At 36.9% G+C, this 16,882-nt stretch overlaps 1 protein-coding gene across 4 annotated transcripts in view; it reads left to right on the forward strand.

Annotated features, from left to right (window-relative positions):
- plcb1 (phospholipase C beta 1) overlaps window positions 1-16,882 on the forward strand; it is a 50,030-nt gene that overhangs the window by 23,377 nt on the left and 9,771 nt on the right. For all 4 annotated transcript variants that reach the window (XR_014534220.1, XR_014534221.1, XR_014534222.1 and 1 more), the window contains exons 5-23: window positions 2,922-3,001; window positions 3,364-3,417; window positions 3,509-3,584; window positions 4,884-4,984; window positions 5,121-5,287; window positions 8,171-8,317; window positions 9,376-9,533; window positions 9,824-9,906; window positions 10,258-10,342; window positions 10,448-10,634; window positions 11,480-11,556; window positions 11,636-11,732; window positions 11,818-11,902; window positions 12,030-12,154; window positions 14,302-14,456; window positions 15,280-15,444; window positions 15,529-15,628; window positions 15,715-15,819; window positions 16,280-16,395. Coding sequence is in view for 1 of the 4 variants with exons in the window: in XM_083545487.1 (XP_083401613.1) it covers window positions 2,922-3,001; window positions 3,364-3,417; window positions 3,509-3,584; window positions 4,884-4,984; window positions 5,121-5,287; window positions 8,171-8,317; window positions 9,376-9,533; window positions 9,824-9,906; window positions 10,258-10,342; window positions 10,448-10,634; window positions 11,480-11,556; window positions 11,636-11,732; window positions 11,818-11,902; window positions 12,030-12,154; window positions 14,302-14,456; window positions 15,280-15,444; window positions 15,529-15,628; window positions 15,715-15,819; window positions 16,280-16,395 (2,163 nt within the window). In the remaining 3 variants the exon portion in view is untranslated. The remainder of the gene's footprint in view (window positions 1-2,921; window positions 3,002-3,363; window positions 3,418-3,508; window positions 3,585-4,883; window positions 4,985-5,120; window positions 5,288-8,170; window positions 8,318-9,375; window positions 9,534-9,823; window positions 9,907-10,257; window positions 10,343-10,447; window positions 10,635-11,479; window positions 11,557-11,635; window positions 11,733-11,817; window positions 11,903-12,029; window positions 12,155-14,301; window positions 14,457-15,279; window positions 15,445-15,528; window positions 15,629-15,714; window positions 15,820-16,279; window positions 16,396-16,882) is intronic.

A 16,882-nucleotide genomic window follows, 5' to 3' on the forward strand; every position in this document is an offset into this window, starting at 1 on the left:
CATGTTCACTTAGGGTGTACTTTTGTTGCTATCTATTTAGACAATAATGGCTGTATTGTTGAGTTATATTCAGAGGACAGTAAATCTACACCACATCTATATCAAAGTTTCATTTCTATGCCATTGTCTTTAGAGAGGATATACTAAAATGGTTGCTGAAATGTGAGGGTTGTACTCACTTTTGAAGATACCTTGTATGTATAGATTAGATTAGATTAAAGTATTTTTCGGACTATAAGACGCTACTTTTTTTCCACGTTTTGAACCCCACGGCTTAAACAACGAAGCGGCTTATTTATGAATTTTTCCCGGTTTCACAAACTTCAAGCCAAAAAACTGAGCGACATAACATTAGTCCAATTAAATATCCGAACAAAAACGAAAAAACGCACTCACCTGTGTTCTGAGCTGCACGGCATCGGGAGAAAAAAATATTTTTTTAAACGCACGACGATGCCAAAAGATAAACTCCTGAGAGAAATAGTTGTGAAAGGAAGGAGAAACACAGTGAACAATTACTTTTTTGGTAGGCTACTGTTTAGATACAAGCCGTTGTAACGCTTTAAGTCTGGGTTAAGGGAGCGCTCGCTAACTCCAGTTGCAACAGAAATCATATAAGCACAGACAGATTTCCAAAACTCGTGCTTTTTTATTTTTGTTGGCAACAGCGTTATGGGTTAGTCAAAGAAACGTAGAAATGAGCATCAGAAAATAATACGGACATATTCCTCGGTTTTGCACACATGCAGTTATAGAAGTGATGTCCGGTTCGTGAACGAATCGGTCGAACCAGTTCACCAAATCGGACTGAATCGTTCAAAACAGTTCGTGTCTCAAATCAGCACTAATTAACAAAATTACTCAAGTTACTCACTTTTTGAATGTGTATGACCGTCTATCTAACTCAAAATAAATCAATATCCCTGAGAATGGGGTTCTTCTCTAGTTTCTACAACAGTACACACATTAAACTGAAACATGCTGCTGAGCAAGTGATCATCACTGAGCATGTGCATACCTGCCGATTCCGAGCAGCACACATACTGCTGTTCTCGAGTCACCAGTACTGTATCAAGAACCGTTTCTTTCGGACATGTCCGACATACTGAGAACGATCATGAGCTGTTAACACGGAGCATGCGCGGCTAACCAAACAGTACACATGCTGGTACCGCGGTTCTCGAGACTCGATTCATATACTGGTTGCTAGTTTTTGAAACCCCAGTACACAGAATCAAAAACCGACACGTGCGACATACAACAACGATACACACACACACACACACACACACACACACACACACACACACACACACACACACACACACACACACACACACTTTTTGGACTCCGAATCAGATGCGTTTGATATACTGTAAAGGCTGGTGCTGCGCTGCTGATATATGAGCACAGGCGAACTGAGGACTTAAATGAAAAGTAAGTTTATTTACTAACAACTTAAAACATCAACGTTCTGCACATCAGTGCCTGTATTGGGTGATTTAGTGCAAAACGTAAATTTAAGGAACATTTCTAAGATGATGATGATGATGATGATGATGATTTAATTTAAACAGATAAGCTATATGCTCTCATGCAATAGACATGACTTTATTTAAATGTGTTTAGTGTGTATGTTTATCCGCCGAGATGATATTTGGATATGCATGACGTCATGACATAAGGACTTAAAAGAACTGTCTTTCATTAAAGCCTGTGTAAAGTTCATTAGTTTTAGTGTAGACGTATAGGCTTATTTATGTTTAAAATTAAAATCCTTGTTAAATTCAGTGGGTGCCGCTTATATAAGGGTGTGTGTGTGTGTGTGTGTGTGTGTGTGTGTGTGTGTGTGTGTATGTATGTGTGTATATATATATATATATATATATATATATATATATATATATATATATATATATATATATATACTTAAATGACATTATATAGATATATAAGTTTGAATGTATGCATGATACAGTTTATACAGAATAACTATGGGTGGATATACAGTAGTGCAATGATAAACGTTTTGTGTGTGTGTGTGTGTGTGTGTGTGTGTGTGTGTGTGTGTGTGTGTGTGTGTGTGTGTGTGTGTGTGTGTGTATTAGGGCTGTCAATTGATTAAAATATTTAATCATGATTAATCACATAATTGTCATGAGTTAACTCATGATTAATCACAACTTAATCGCACATTTTTATCTGTTCCAAATGTACCTTCAATTAATATTTTTCAAGTTTTTAATACTCTAAAACAACATGGGCATGGACAAATATGGATATGGAAATTACGTAAATCATCAGGACACCAAACAGAACTTTTGCTATGTTTATGTTAGACATTTCAAGCTTTTTATACATATATTTATTATGTCTGTGAGGCAAGTATTTTGTTTTCTTTATTTTACAAAAGCAGCAGGTTTTGTTGTTATTATGAGTGTGTACAAATAAAAGTAAGCCCTTTACCGAGTCGAATGATGTACTGCTCTTATCAGTACAATTAAAAAAGACAGATTAATTTAAGTTTGTTTCACAGTTATAAGGAAAAAATGTCACGACCCCCGAGGGTTAATTGCCGGATGTGTGCATCATGGCGGATTCTGATGCTGATTTAAGACTTGGCACGTCAGTAAAACAAATGTTTACTGGTTAAAATCTTTTTTTCCGGTACAGTTTTTTTTATATATCTTCGTAAAGAAAGGACATCGGAAAGAAATGTGTGCTGTGTTGAAGGTTTTAATTTAGGCTCTTTTATATTTCTTTCTTTCTATTTTGAATAAAAAATGTTTAAACAGATATGCCTGCTGCATATATATATATATATGTATATATATATAATATATATAAAATGTATATGTGGAGATTTTTATATAAATGGGTATTGACTGTATTGTATTATTGTCCCTTGTTCTTTGTTGAAGGAGTGGGCAGAGGAGCTGTTTAGTCTGGCATCCAACCTGCTGGCTCAGAACATGAATCGAGAGTCCAGCCTGGAAAAAGCGTAAGCACCCGCAGATAGGCTCATGTCGTCTACATTTATCCCTCATGGCTTTAGATGTAACATGACATTTGCCATGAGCTTTTCACACCTGAGCATTAGCCTTAGGGCACGATCACACCAAAGTGACTTCACAATAGATTTCTGTCTAGGCATCAAAACACATTTATCTACTAACGAAAAAGGGGTTGAATTCACATTTACAGTAATTAAAACTATAAACAAAAGTAAAGTACTAAAAAAACATGCATCAATCATGCTGTGTTTAATATTAACTAATTCAGTATCAATATCATGTGAAAATGTAATATTCCCTTTTTTTTTTTTTTTTATTCTTTCACTGAACATGCTGCTTATCAAATCAGATACACAAGACTTAAGCTGCAGCCAAACCAAGAAGGACGTATTCCTGTAAAAAAGTAAGTCACTGCCTGACTATTATAAGTTCCTTTACCATATTTTAAGAATAAATGATAAGAAAACTCTGTTTTTAATTTTTCTTTTGTGCAGCATATTTCGCGTGTTTTCGACTGATAGGAAGCGCATAGAGACAGCACTGGAGAGCTGTAATCTTCCATCAGGCAGGGTAAGCATATGTTTGGCTAATCACTCCAGGATCCCACTGAGAGAAAGGACAAGTGCACATTCTAACAGGAAGCGATCCCATCGTATTTACCAATAACTAGATAGAAACATAATGGTGGGATTATTTTTCAATATCATTTTGTTTTATATTGTTATTTAATGCCCATGTTATACCTTTTACATTTTATATTATTTTTCAATAATTTTAGTGTTCTTATAACTCTAATAACACAAAAAGCTATATATCTTTATATACCACCAAAACATTAATCGACCCCGAGCTTTGCCACTGCCTTCTGGATCATCTGCCTTATTTTCATATTTCAAATGTTTACTGTTGCAAAAATGCTCGCAGTCTGAAAACATTGTTTATTATTAGATTTGTTCAAATGATCTAATTGATTTAAAGTCAAATTAACTGGATTGTCTGCAGACTTGGACAGTAAGCACCGATTAATTCAAAGGGTAGTGTGATGCTTTTAGTGATCATTCATTTTGGACAGCATTTTATTCAAGAAAGCAGCTCATGCTCTGTTTATCATGTACATCAGGAATTGTTTTAAATACCATTGAAATCCACTACTGAAGGTGATGAGGAGCACAAAGGGATTAATATGGGGACAGTTGAAGCAAATGTTAATGACAAGCATTGCACACTATAATGTTTAGAGCCAGGATATACTGTATGTGCATAAATTCAATGTTTGGTTCATTAGGATATGTATAAAAATGTTTTCATGTTCTAGTTGCCATTTTGGGTTGACCTTTGCTTGTTTAGTTTCCTGCAAGTTAATAGTTGTAGGAAACAAAAACAAACATAGGTCAACCCAAAAGGGCAACTAGAACATGAAAACAAGGCTTGATGTAGGACACCGCAATGAGTATTAAACAGAATGATACAAATAGAGAAATTAAATAGGGCCCAAACACAGAACAGGTGGACACAATTAGGTAGCACACCAATGACAGGAACAGAGATAAGACTAAAACAGAATCCAAAATGCAAGCACATGATTTTTGTTGCCATGGGAACTGTAATGCGAAGGAGAATCTTTGTCTTTATCCATATTGATTCCTTAATGAAATGAGTGCTTCCCTTCAACTGTATGTATGGAATTTGATCCCATTTAGACTTTTTTGGATAGGCTGCTAATTAGCAACTGTAATTAGTTTGAATATTTAATGAATTTGTCTGTACCTGGGTATTAAGATTCTGCTCAGGGTTAGAAGGGTAACTGGAATGTTAGGTTAAACATGTTACTATTGATCAGCAATCGATTGCCATTTTTTATTAATACAGAATGATTCCATTCCCCTGGAGGACCTAACTCCTGAGCTTTACAAATCCTTCATTGCCAATCTCTGTCCCAGACCTGAAATCAACCAAATCTTTGCAGATCTGTAAGTAAAGTGATGTGCTACATTTCAGGGTAAAACAGCTTTCTGTTATGCCCTTCTGTTTCATCTTTGAATTTTGATTGAGCATTATGTAAAGCCATATTTCTGAAACGAAATCTCACCAATATCTGGTTTATAGAGGAGCTAAAGGCAAGAACTATCTAAACATGGAGCAGATGACTGAGTTCATTAACAATAAGCAGAGGGATCCTCGTTTAAATGAAATCCTGTATCCTCCACTGAAGACAGAACAAACACAGCTGCTTATGGAGAAATTTGAGCCCAACCCAAGCATGAGTGAAAAAGGTCAGTCCTAAAAACACATGACCCTCAACCATCATGTTCAGACTGTCTCTATTGTCTATTGATTCCTTCAGCTGGTTGATGTGCTGTCATGTCATATAAGCCTAGACTGTCCAGGGTTGACAGGTAGCTGTGGGCGATGCTACAAAAGTCAAGCTTTTTAGCAGACAATATAATATAGTTATTCAAAACATCAGAGCAGTTCCATTGTTTTTAAGCAGTGTTTATATTGTTCTTAAGATCCTGATTTTATTATATTTGTCTACAATTATTTTCATGAGTGTACAGGAAATCATAAAGGACTCATAAATCATAGCCAGTGGTTTGCCTTTATTTGGCTAGGGCATTTAGAATTCTTCAGTGATCTATCTCCATTAGAGTTGTAATGCTCACAGGTAGAGAGAAGGTAGAGAGAGAGAGAGAGAGAGAGAGAGAGAGAGAAAGAGAGAGAGAGAGAGAGAGAGAGAGAGGTCAGAGGTCATTGCCTCTCTGACTCATACACAAAGCGCTGTCTTCCCAGTGCAGACCCCTACTAAAACATGCCCCCATCTACTACATTCATTAATCAATAGTTTTTTGCATGTTACTGCTCTATACTGACAACTAGCAGTGGGTTCAAAGTTGAACATCTAGTTTACCTTCAGTGTTGTGTGTTGTGGAGGTGAAATCATGCTCATCACAGTGCCACTTAGAAGGCTTTGTACTCAATAACTGACAAAAACATGTCTAGCCATTATACACTCGATCACTCGAACTACAGTGTAACGCACTGTAGTTAATTATAAAAGCAATTGTAATGATATTTCAACCCACATACAAGGGTACTGTGTATCTACTTGGTTCTGTTATACATTAGCATAATTAAAGTGAATTGACCCTTAAATCAAAGGGTGAACACCCAGTTTTGTATTTGTATTAACAATTGATTTAAATAACTTTATTGTACTTTTACAGCCTCAGTTTCACTACACCTATTCCACAGAGAACAAGGTGCAACTGTGCAGAAATCTTCTCACACTGATGGAAAATTGTGACCTGTTTAATCAGAGTTCAGTGTTTGCACTGATCTTACCAATAGATATTGTGTATGCTATTACCAGTAATGATTTTCAATGATGTTTGGCATTTACAAATGACTAATGTCCACATTTGCAAAATAACTGGAATCAAGCAGGTGCATTTTATCAGTATGGTATTGTAAAGGATAAATTGAATGATAGTTTAACTTAACTGAAGAGTTTAACTTCTAAAGCATACTTATAATACTTTCAGGGAAGAATATATACAAATAGGTAAAAGAACGTTTTTTGAAAGCTTAAAAACACCTAATAACCCTTCTAAAATTCTAAGAACATCCATGATACAATACTTCACCATAAAATATCATTTGTTTTATATAGTTTTTGAACTATATTGTACTGTATTATACAATATTCTGGGCTTTGCTTTGTGCTGAGATGCTTTTTTACTAAGCACATTCATTCCATCGACTTTTTTTCCTTTGTCCGATCTCTTTATTAGGAACCCAATGCCACAGTAGCGCAGAGCTCAGTCATGTGATTGACACCCACACAATCGCACTCCACAGTCATTTGTTCTTTCTCAAGAACAGTTCACTGTCTTTGAATCCTCTATGTAGCTTCAAATTTTAAATCAAATAAAATAAAAAAATTTATCTTTTTCTATTCGGAGCACAAAACATTTTTCTCTACCTTTTCTTCTGTTTCATTACCATAGCAACAGTGACTCCTGAGATCCACTTGAACATGCCTTCCGACACTGCGGCTGAGCCAGTTTATTTATATAATCCAGTACACAGCCGGGGGATCCGATCACTGGAATGATCGTATGAGAGATGCAGTTAGCTTTGTGACAGCTGATTGATTAGACATGTTTAGCCCAGAGCAACTGGAGATGAGGATAGATGAGAGTGATCATTAAGCTCTTTACCTTGCAGAGCTACCATGACACCTCGCTGTCATATAGATTATGAGCTATTCTCTCAGCCCACGCTCTGAGACAGGCAAGAGAAATAGTTACAGGGCATACGCGTCCTCTACACAAGACACTTCCAGACTAATATTGTGCTCTGTCTATACATATTTCTGGTTTAGACACAGAGATGTTAGAAAAGACATTGTCCCCGTTGACCCAATGTTACCAAGTGTCAAAGGTGATTTCATGTTGGCCGAAAATTTATTGATTCAGACGGTGGCATCTTTGTGCCCTAAAGCGAATGTGAATAGAGCGAGCCATAAATATTATCTTTATTGCACAGTGTTAGCTTATTCTCCACACTGACAAGACAATTACTAACTTTCAGCAGAGCTCAGTAATTGCAGTCTTTGAAATTCGCTTGTCTCCTTTTTCCAGGGAGAGCAAGGTGGTGTGTTTCTGCTGTGTGGAAGCCAAAGCTATTTGGCTCACTATAACATTACAGCAGCAATCCCACTAAAATTCTTCATGTAAAGTTGATATGAAATCCCTCCATGTCTATAAAAATGACTACAGTTAATTACCTTTGTTGCTCTGTGAAAAACGACCTTAATTAATGTAAACTACTGCTGAGAATTTGTCACAAGGGACACTTTTCTTTCAGTGTCTTCCCTACATGCACATAGTCTGTTTAGGGAATAGGAATTGTACAGTTCATGTTTAATTTGATGACTGTTTGCAATTCCAACATTTATTTTTACTGATGAGACTGGTTGCTAGTTTAGGTGCTAAAGTAGTGTTAAACAGCTTTTCTGCAGTCGGCAATGCTGCTGTTGCACTGTAACAGGCGTGCCATTTCAACGTTGAACTGTTATTTTTGCAAAAGCTGCTTTAAAGATTAAATATGACCTATGGACATAGAGTAAACACATGTGCTGAACTGTTTTACAGGGCAGATTTCAGTCGAGGGATTCTCCAGGTATTTAGTTAGTGATGAGAATGGTGTACTACCACCTGAGAAACTGGACCAGAGTGAAGACATGACCTTCCCTCTTTCACACTACTTCATCAACTCCTCTCATAACACATATCTCACAGGTATGTTCACAAAACAGGATTTCACTTCTACAGAATCCTAAATCCTTATTTTACACTTTTGCTAAATACATACACTCATACTCACACACACACACACACACACACACACACACACACACACACACACACACACACACACACACACACACACACACACACACACACAAAAGGTTCTTTTAACTATAATACAATATTTCTAATATGAAATATTAGATTTGCCATGTTTTGTTAGATATGAGTTCCAGACAAGCAAAACTGTAACCAAATGTATGTGCATTCATGTGGTGAAAAGGTATAGTCAAGAGGGTAGCTATTTTTTTAAAACATTAAGAAATCTTCTCAGAAACTGCTGCCATTTGTGGTACAATTTACCACAGTAATAGTTGGAAAATTGTGTTAGATAAAGTCAGAATACATAGTTTTACTAGACTAATACAATACAAAACATTTAATCTACTACGACCTTTTTGTGATGTTTACATTTTTGGGATTTGGCAGACACCCTTATCCAGAGCAACTTACAATTATCTCTAAACAGTTAAGGGTTAAGGGCCTTGCTCAGGGGCCCAGCAGTTGCAGCTGGGTGATACTAAGATTTGAATTCATGCCCTTCAGATCCAAAGTCCAAAATTTTAACCATGCTTCAGCTTCAGTCACATTCATCAGAAATATATACGCTACCACTTCCCAGGAAAACGACTTTAGACCACAGTAGGTTAAAGCTTGCATTTCAAATTATATAAATATTCTCTACAAATATTTTGTATTGCCAACCATTTCACACTTTGCAAATTGCATGTCCCAAAACATTTTCATTATTATAATCCTAATTCTATAACAAAATGTAAATGGTTTGAGACAATATCACTAATGTTTGAAATAATCAGTTTGGTCACAGAACATATGTGTTAAACAAAATAAAACCCAGTAGTACTGTCTTAATTAAGTCATAAGTACTATCATACATAAACTCTATGTAGTCCTTCCATTTTTTCTTTTTTTTTTTTCTTCATGTCATGATCAACTCTGAATGGAGTGTACGTGTGTGTATTTTCCAGCGGGGCAGCTAGCAGGAAACTCCTCAGTGGAGATGTATAGGCAGGTGCTGCTGTCTGGCTGTCGTTGTGTGGAACTGGACTGCTGGAAAGGCCGTACCGCTGAAGAAGAGCCTGTTATCACACATGGCTTCACCATGACCTCTGAGATCTCCTTTAAGGTAATACACACTGTAGAAACCATAAACTTTGCACTGTCACTTAGTTTCATCTTAAACTGATCAAGTTGCAACGAGTTTTCTATTGGTTTTACCCCAGAGTGTCTTTAGCTCAGTGGTGTCCTATTAACTTAATTCCTTTCTTAATGTAATTGCAATGCTGAATGAGTTCATCACCCGGAAATAAACTGCATTTGGATAGCGGAACTTAAGTGTGTTAGATTTTTATCTCTTAGCTCGTGATTATATTCTCCCTTCTAAAACCTATTCATATTCAATCTATTCTCTTTCAGGAAGTAATTGAGGCCATTGCTGAATGTGCTTTTAAAACGTCTCCTTTCCCCATCATCCTGTCTTTTGAGAATCATGTGGACTCGTGAGTGAAAACTCCACACTACCTTGCATTTGACAAGCCTCTCTTACCTTTGGCCTTGGAGTGCCAATGTTCTGCACACACAAGAGCTGAGTGCAACTATGGCAACAAGGAGTAGAATGATTATAGCATAGTCTGTAATGCACAATTTGTTTTCACTTGTCCCTCCTGAAATGCCACATGCTGTTGCTGCTCCTTTTTTTGCTGTATGCAAGAAAATGTAGCTGATTTCAACATTTATGTAAAGTATCACAATTTGTAAATGCCTCTGACATTTCTTGGCTGATTTAATACATAAAAAAAAAAATCATATATATATATATATTTTGTGTTGTATTGTGTTTATAATTACAGTCCGAAACAACAAGCCAAGATGGCAGAATATTGCAGATCGATTTTTGGAGATGCCCTTTTAACTGAGCCTCTTGAGAAATATCCAGTATGTAACTGGCCTTAGGATCCTTCTCACACCAGTACAGTAGTACACAAAGTCTACAATAAGGCTAAAGCATGTAGGAAAATGTTTGGTTTTGTGTCTGTTTAGCTTGAGTCAGGGGTTCCACTGCCCAGTCCACAGGAACTCATGGGAAAGATCCTTATCAAGAACAAAAAGTCTCACCCCAAACCACCTGACGGAAGCACAAAGAAGAAGCTGTCAGAGCAAGCTTCAAACACCAACAGTGACTCCTCTAGTGTGTTTGAGCCATCTTCACCCAGCGCTGGACCTGCAGGTAAATATGATATTTTATTTTATTGATTTTTTTGTTAAAAGTATTTTGATGATGCAAAAGAATGCTAAAGACTGATCTAAGAATTGACTTTTAAAGCACAAAAATGTGTCCATGTTTGTTAAACTTACAGTGCCATCTGGTGGGGTGTAATGTATATAGCTATTTTATGCTAATGAAATATTATTGCTTTCATAGCTAAGGTTGCAAGGTATGCTAATGCAATGCTACCAGATGTGTATGCAATTAACCATTGGTGGCTTTATTTCATCTTTAGGAGGAACACATTGTTCATGGGATGTAACTTGCATTTTGACAGAAATGCATAAAAAAAACAACCTGACAGTAGGCAAGTGTTTACATAGGCTCGGTATATGATGTAATATGCTTAAGTACAGCTCAGCATCACATTACAGACATAATAAGGTGTTATAATGCAATTATACACAGTAGTAAGGCAACCAAAGTAAAAATGTTGCATGTGTGAAGGTGCATGAATTAAAATCTGAGATTTTAGGCATGGTTTCCATTTGATAATCAATACAATACACAGTTCTATTAACAATACAGTAGCTTCAGTCACATTCACTAGAATGAAGATATGATTTCTAACCACTGACTGTATGAATGTTTATGAATATATCTGACTTCATTAGAATTTTTTAACTGCATTTAGCCAAGAGAGTAGTGCCTCTTTCCCTATTCCATTTACTGAAGTTGCATCTAAGTATTATGCATATTAACGGTCAGACATGATGATTGCTGATAGGCACCCACAGAATTATAAACCAGGGCTTTTTATTTAAGTCAATAATGTTTTACTGTTCTAAAACCCTGGTGTTCGTTAGCTCCCGCAGAGGTAGAAGCAGATGATGATGAAGAAGATGATGATGACGATGATGACTGTAAGAAGTCCATGGATGAGGTAAGTAGGCTTAGTTATCACATTTATAGCAAGTCTGGAGAATTGGCAGCTAATTTGTTTGTGTATGGATTCTTCACAGGGCACAGCAGGATCTGAGGCTTTTGCTACTGAAGAAATGTCCACTCTAGTTAATTACATCCAACCCACTAAGTTCCACTCCTTTGAGACTTCCAAAAGTGAGCAGAATTACTTGTCATGTTGGACTCATTCATTTGGCCTTATTCAGTGTATTTGATGTATTTTCCATCACTGTGTTTTCAGAAGTCTCCCGTAGTTATCAGATGTCATCATTTGTGGAGACAAAGGCCCTGGAGCAGCTAACCAAGACTCCTGTGGAGTTTGTGGAGTATCTTTTCTATTCGATAAATCCTGCAATTAAAAGTTACAGTATAAATTATACATAAATTTTACCTTATATTAAGGTGTTTGTAGCTGTTAAAATAATGTCTATATATACTTAACTGGATTCTAAGATACAATAAGCTTCAGCTAAGCAGAATTTATCCCAAGGGCACTCGAGTCGATTCCTCCAACTACATGCCACAAGTGTTTTGGAATGCAGGCTGCCAGCTGGTGGCACTGAACTTTCAGACAATAGGTAAAAGCAGTCTAAAGTTCACGTCATCCTATATGGACATCTTTACATTTGTTTTTCTGGGAGGGGGTTGAGGTGGCAACAGGCTTCCAGATGTCTGGATGTCCTATTCCCAGCCACAGATTCCAGTGGTCCCAATAGGTTCCCAAGCCAATTGTTAAATATAGTCTCTCACACAGGTATATTCTTATTAGGTTCCCAAAGCACATTATCTGGCTCTTGTTAATTTGGAAAAGCAGCACCATTTCTTTGAGGCTATCTTGCATTGCTGAGTAGAGTGTAAGCACAGCAAATCTAAGGAGAAACCTCATTCTTGCTGCTTGCGGGCCATGACATTGCTTGTTAGCCACAGCTCACAAGATAGAAACATGGAGTGATGGAAAATTAAATTGTCTAAATTTCAAGCTTCTCCTTACCACCACAACCAATACAAAGATTGTGAAATTGCTACCTCTGACTTAATCCATTTGACAGGTTTACACTGACCTAACATTCCATTGCTTGTTGTTCTAATGTTTTGTCACTATAAACTACAAATAGGAATGGAGAGAAGATATACCTTTGAAAAAGCATTACACCCAAATTTACTGGTTTCTACTTAATTCAAATAATGCTAATACAACTATCACTGTGCTCATACAAGACCAGACTGCATGAAACAGGGATCCAAATATTTCCCACGACAAATTGTGGCACATGATCGTAATCTTTTGCCAAATTTGCTGAAAAACATGCAGACTGGTTAAGCATACTCCCACACTCCCTCAAAAATGTGCAAAGACCACAGTGATGAGCTGATCCACTATTCCAAAATAAAATGGTCAGTGCTCCCCCATTATTGCAGAAAGAGCTTGAATCAGGAACGATTTCTGTGATTAATGTGAAAACCTCCTTCTTCAATTTAATAGCTTTCCTCATTACTGTCTACTTGTACATTCTAGGATTACCACTCAGTCACTGACAGCCTCGTGGCCACAGCTTCTTGAAGTTGCCTCTAAAATTGTGGACTTGCACATGGTCAATTTAGAGTCGCTCTTCTTGAACGTATGTGCTTCATCCTTTTTTGAAGCGAGAGTTTATTTTGTCTGTCACAAAAGCTTTTGTTAGAGATTTACAAACCACCATGAAGGCCCTTTGAGACAAATTCACCACCAAATTCTGATCAGTTCTATAGACAGTCTCCTGTTCTAAACTGCCCCCATGCCTGGCTCCTCAGATAGGGTCCAGTAATCAAAACCGTTCCTAATAGAATTTCCAATAAAAGTTCCCAGTAAGTAGCTTTAAGGTTAAAGTTAAAGATTGTTGGCTGTGAAAGAAGAGGGGGCAAGTTGAACTAGCAGGAATTATGATAGTTTTGGTTTGTGTGTGTGTGTGTGTGTGTGTGTGTGTGTGTGTGTGTGTGTGTGTGTGTGACTGAGAGAGTGAGAATTCAGCAGAGTGAAACTGGTTGTGTTTGTGAGACGTAAATGCTAATAAAAAAACCTATAAATTCTTAGAATAATAATAAAAAAACAAAGATGAAAGCAGCCATGGATGGAGGAGTTACTGCTAGAGGAGTAGGTGGATGCTGCAATATCTGGATCACCCGTCATTTCTCAGCCTGCTCCTGAACAATGGCTTTAAAACACTGCTGTTGGTCATGATGCAGTTTGAGGGGAGCCTGATATGGCATTTGGTGGAGGCTAACAAGGGATTTAACTATCTTTTAGAGCAGGAAGGTTTCCATGGCAGCATCTTGTATCTCCTACTGGGTTTGTGCATCACTATAGAATATGGTGTATGTGGGTAGGAGAACTTGGAAGATTAGCAACCTTTTTTATGGAGCTTTATGATTTCCTTTTCCTCCTTTTATTTCTCTATAATTGCTTTTCAGCAATTCTATTGTTTGTAAAAACAGTTCAGCTCAGCTTAGCTGTTATTCTCTCATTCTCTTGAGTTCTCTTGAAAAGACAAAGGAAACATATAAGTCAATTCACTTTAATCACACACAGTTGAGAATCATCACGTCACCTGCCAGTTCGCTGCTAAAGCAGCTAATGCTTTACCATGCCCGTGTTGCCACAGCCCCTTCACCTAAACAATTCATTGTTGTTGAAAGGTTTTAAATATGTCTTTATGAATGTCCTGTGTGTGTTCTTTTGCTTACCTAGATCTGTCCATGCAGCTGAACTTGGGCATGTATGAGTATAATGGGAAGAGTGGCTACAGGCTTAAACCCGAGTTCATGAGGCGACCAGATAAGCATTTTGACCCCTTCACAGAAAGCACTGTGGATGGTATTGTAGCCAATACGTTATCAATAAAGGTTAGTGTTATGTGGACTAATTTTACTTTTCAAAATAAACATTTGTGTCTGTTGTTTAGTACATATGAAGATCCTTTGTGAATTTTATAAAATTAACTATTGAAACATTATTAGATTGCTTAGAAAGGTAGAGTTCTGGGTTTTGACAAAAGCAAAGCTATTTTAGTGTCTTCTTGATACTGATACTGAGGCTTAAGTCTCAGATCATGACATCATCACAAGCTAGGGGATACTGTGTCCTTTCAGAAGTCGGAGTTGATTGACAATCTGTCAACATACATTGCCAACACTCGATTAGTAATTCTAATATTACCCACATGAGAGATCAGCAAAATATGTATATGCCTTATTATTGGTTCTGGCTCTGAATTCCTATTTTAATAAATGTTTCCTATTTGCTTTTATTTTTTAATTAGTTTTTGTCTGTTTTTATTGTTTCACACAGTAGGTTAACTTTGTGTTGAGGAATGGGTAGAAGAATTAATGAATCAAGTACAAAAACAAACATTAATGTGCACTTCATGCTTTTTAATTAATTCTATTATTGCCCTATGACTGCTAATCCTTAAGCGACTGACTATACAATGTGAAAATAGCAATATTTGGAATATTATTCAAGATACATAACATGGGACAAAGACCTAAGAAACGTGTTCTCCACATGCGTACTGAATTTTTGAAGGTCCTAGTTACATGTTCATACATACAGTATTTAATGTAACAAGTTAACAGATAAAGTTACAGGATTGTGTATGTATTGTATTATATTATTATAAATATATTATATTGAATAAATGCAACTATTACTGTCTTGCCCAATCAGATCATATCAGGACAGTTCCTTACTGATAAGAAGGTGGGGGTGTATGTGGAGATTGACATGTTTGGCCTCCCGGTTGACACGAGACGGAAAGCATTTAAGACAAAGACATCGCAGAACAATGCGATCAATCCTGTGTGGGATGAAGAGCCGATTGTTTTTAAAAAGGTAGTTTCAACATTTATAAAGGCCAAGCAACTTTAAGTAAACCATTAGACCAATGTTTTTTTTTTTTTGTTTGTTTTTTTACAGGTGGTTCTGCCTACTCTTGCCTCAATTAGAATAGCTGTATTTGAGGAGGGTGGAAAGTTCATAGGTCATCGAATAATTCCAGTATCGGCCATTCGTCCAGGTCTGGTTTTGCCGCTAAACTGGATTTATTTGTTCAATGCAATTATATGTTAAAACTGTTTTTACACAAGTTTTTTATTGTTACAGGTTACCGGTATATTGGACTGAGAAATGAGAAAAACCAGCCTCTCAATCTTCCTGCTCTATTTGTGTATATTGAAGTGAAAGATTATGTGCCAGACACCTTTGCAGGTATGTAGAGTAGTATCAAATTAGCACATCATAATTACCTGCCCTCTTTCTTCACCCTATTGTGCAAATGTGAAATTCCACCATAATCACAGTGTCTCGGGTTTAAGCAATGCAGCCCTGAGCTAAATGTGTGATACAGAAGCTGTGAAATGCCGAGACTAGCGGGACTTGTGCTTCCTGTTCGGCACATGTGACTTTTCTTCAGATGTTTAATGCTATTGGGGCCTACAAGTACAATTGGGTCTAGCCTTTTCAAAAGCATTTATCGCTCTTGTTTCGAGGAGCGCTCTGTGCCCCTCAGAAGTCGCCAGTGACGTCAGCTCCGAGGCAGATTACATTCTTGAGACAGCAGAAAAAAAAAATTGTGATGCCATTGTGTATGCAAATAATGATGAATTGAGAGTTGGGATGAAATTGTCCATGCTTGTGATGACTGACTGTGCGTTTCTTATTGGAACAGATGTCATAGAGGCCCTGTCTAACCCCATTAGATACGTCAACTTAATGGAGCAGAGATCCAAGCAGCTGGCTGCACTGACATTAGAAGAAGGGGAGGAGGAGAAAGATGCCAAAGAGGTGGGGTCTCTGTATAACTGAACCTTGTTACACCCAGATTTACATAGTTCACTGCAGGTTCACTCAGTGCTCATGTGGTTTAACAAAATATCAAGGGGAATTAAAGCTCTTAATTTACTGCTTGTTTTTATATATTTTTTATTATTTAATGTCAGAACTGTAATGCAAACTATTATAAAAAAGGGAAGAGTGGGCCAAAATAATACTTATAATACTTTCTGGTAAATTAAACAACCTTTGCAAGGCAAAAATGCACAATTTATCTTTGACCTATGTGTTTACATTTACAGTCAGGGTGTAATATGTGCCCACTCAGTTCAGTGATCAGTGATTGTAACAAAATGGCATTATGTTTGTAAATTACATTGCTTACAAAAAATGACATTGTTTTTCCCAAGTTTATTCCTAATTGATCATCTGCAAAAACCCCACCCAATATTTCTCCAGTGACATACAACAGCTTCCTTGTGACGAGCGTGAAAGTTAA

This window comes from Silurus aristotelis (genome assembly GCF_946808225.1).
Source record: "Silurus aristotelis genome assembly, chromosome: 6".
In the NCBI taxonomy this organism is placed as follows: Eukaryota; Metazoa; Chordata; class Actinopteri; order Siluriformes; family Siluridae; genus Silurus; species Silurus aristotelis.